The sequence below is a fragment of the Cryptotermes secundus genome, unplaced genomic scaffold, assembly GCF_002891405.2.
Source record: "Cryptotermes secundus unplaced genomic scaffold, Csec_1.0 scaffold568, whole genome shotgun sequence".
In the NCBI taxonomy this organism is placed as follows: domain Eukaryota; kingdom Metazoa; phylum Arthropoda; class Insecta; order Blattodea; family Kalotermitidae; genus Cryptotermes; species Cryptotermes secundus.
Window position 1 is genome coordinate 299,585 of NW_019725423.1, and position 1,862 is coordinate 301,446.

The following is a 1,862-nucleotide window of genomic DNA, read 5'->3' on the forward strand; positions in this document are numbered from 1 at the left end:
GGGGGATTATTCAATTAATGACAGAGAAAATATTATAGTGTGTAGACCATTACTGGGTAACAGCTTCTAACAGTGGAGATTTCTTCAGCTTCCACGCTTACTTCGTTACTGTCTGACATATATCCCGCAAGACTGCGAACCCTTGCTCCAATTGTCCTTATAACCCCTTGGTACAGACCAACAGGAAACACAGCTCTTTTGATGTTGCTCCAATCATTGCCATGGGAACATGTTTGTTTTTGGAAAGGCTTTACTCAGTAACAGCTGCGTATATAATGGATCTACGTGCAACATTACTTATCCAGTTTTTGGCAAAAGAACACTTTTGATTTATTTCAATCTTCATGGGCTTCTCATTTGTTGAGGTCATTATCCTTTTTGTAAATAATGTACCTTTATTTATATTATACATTTATTTACACAGGTAAACCAATGAGTTTGGAATCAAAATTCCGACTTACATACTCAATGATTTTGAACCTGTTTCGAGTGGAAATGATATCGGTGGAGGGTATGATGTCACATTCATTCAAAGAGTTTAGACACTTAAGCCAGCAGAAGAAATATGAGAAGGAGCTGGAAACCGTAAAAGAAAAAATGAAGGAAATTTCTTCAAACACTCAACAGCAGGGACTCCACTGGAAGTCACTCTCAGACTTCTATGACATGGCAGCAGAATACCTCCAGTTATGGTCAGAGTTTAGAGTAGGTATTTGCTTTTCTTATTTTATGTGAAGAGAATAGCAGTAATCACTAGATGGTTCCTTTTTAAAGACACAATAAGAATTTTAACTGATGTGACTTGATTATTGAGCATATCTGAAAAGATGTTGAATCATATTGATACTAAGACTGCCATGTAATACAGTGGCGTAAGTTAGAATTAGGACAGTTGACTTTTGCTCTTCAAACATATGCAGTGAAACTGTGGTAGAGCAAGTATGGCCTATATTGAGGACTTCAATATTGTGACAAAAAATAATGGAACCATCAGTTTCTTAATGTGTCCCATATTGAAAACCATCACATAAAGCTAGGGCCTTTTTCTTGCAACTTCGTCATAATTTGTATTTGTCAGTAGCTGCCAATTTTACCTCAACTTTTGTACCAATTACACTTGCAGTTTTTTTTCCCAAATTATTTATGGTCATCAGCCCATAAAGGTCCCATTAACTCACCCTCTCTCACCTACCCTCAACTAAGAGATAATTGAAGTCCAGAATCTGATAGCAACTTACCCCGCCAAGTTTAAACCACTGAGAAATGTGCATAATGTAAAGTCTTTTGATTTTCCTGATCAGTCGAGCAGCTTGCTTCATAGTGTATTATGTCATTTGGCTTGTTTATGGAGGTGTCATATAGTATCTTCCCCATCTTGTTACACAGGTTTACCCTCCACCTGAGCTTCCACTGACCTCAGATCAAGTCACAAAATACAACTACACATGTGTACATTTAAAATTTTGTCCCTCATCAAACTCATTTTGATTTCTGGTGACACTTGTCATGAATTTCCCACTCACAAAGCATTTCACACTATCATAAGCACAATACGTGGGTTCAAACCCGGCGGAGGTCATGGAATTTTTACGGGCAGAAAAATTCAGGGAACAAGTCCTCCGGGAGGAACTTTAAGCCATGTGTCCCGTGTCGTAGATTTAAGGCACGTAAAAGAACCTCATGTCTCTAGGAGACCTCTGAGCTAAATTACAGGCCCTTTCCTGCCCAAGTAGTCTCCAATGCCTCTGGTGGATGGGGGAAGCATCAAGGTACCGGGGGCTGACCTCATTGGCTCTACGGGGGCTGATGGCACGCACCGTTACCAGTAGGGTATGGCGACAGTAGAAATTAAAAGGGGGACG

At 39.6% G+C, this 1,862-nt stretch overlaps 1 protein-coding gene across 1 annotated transcript in view; it reads left to right on the forward strand.

The window, feature by feature from the left end:
• Positions 1-1,862, forward strand: part of LOC111863382 (helicase SKI2W) — a 60,586-nt gene that overhangs the window by 36,737 nt on the left and 21,987 nt on the right. The window contains exon 12 of the mRNA XM_033751038.1: positions 425-705. Within this exon, the coding sequence (XP_033606929.1) occupies positions 425-705 (281 nt within the window). The remainder of the gene's footprint in view (positions 1-424; positions 706-1,862) is intronic.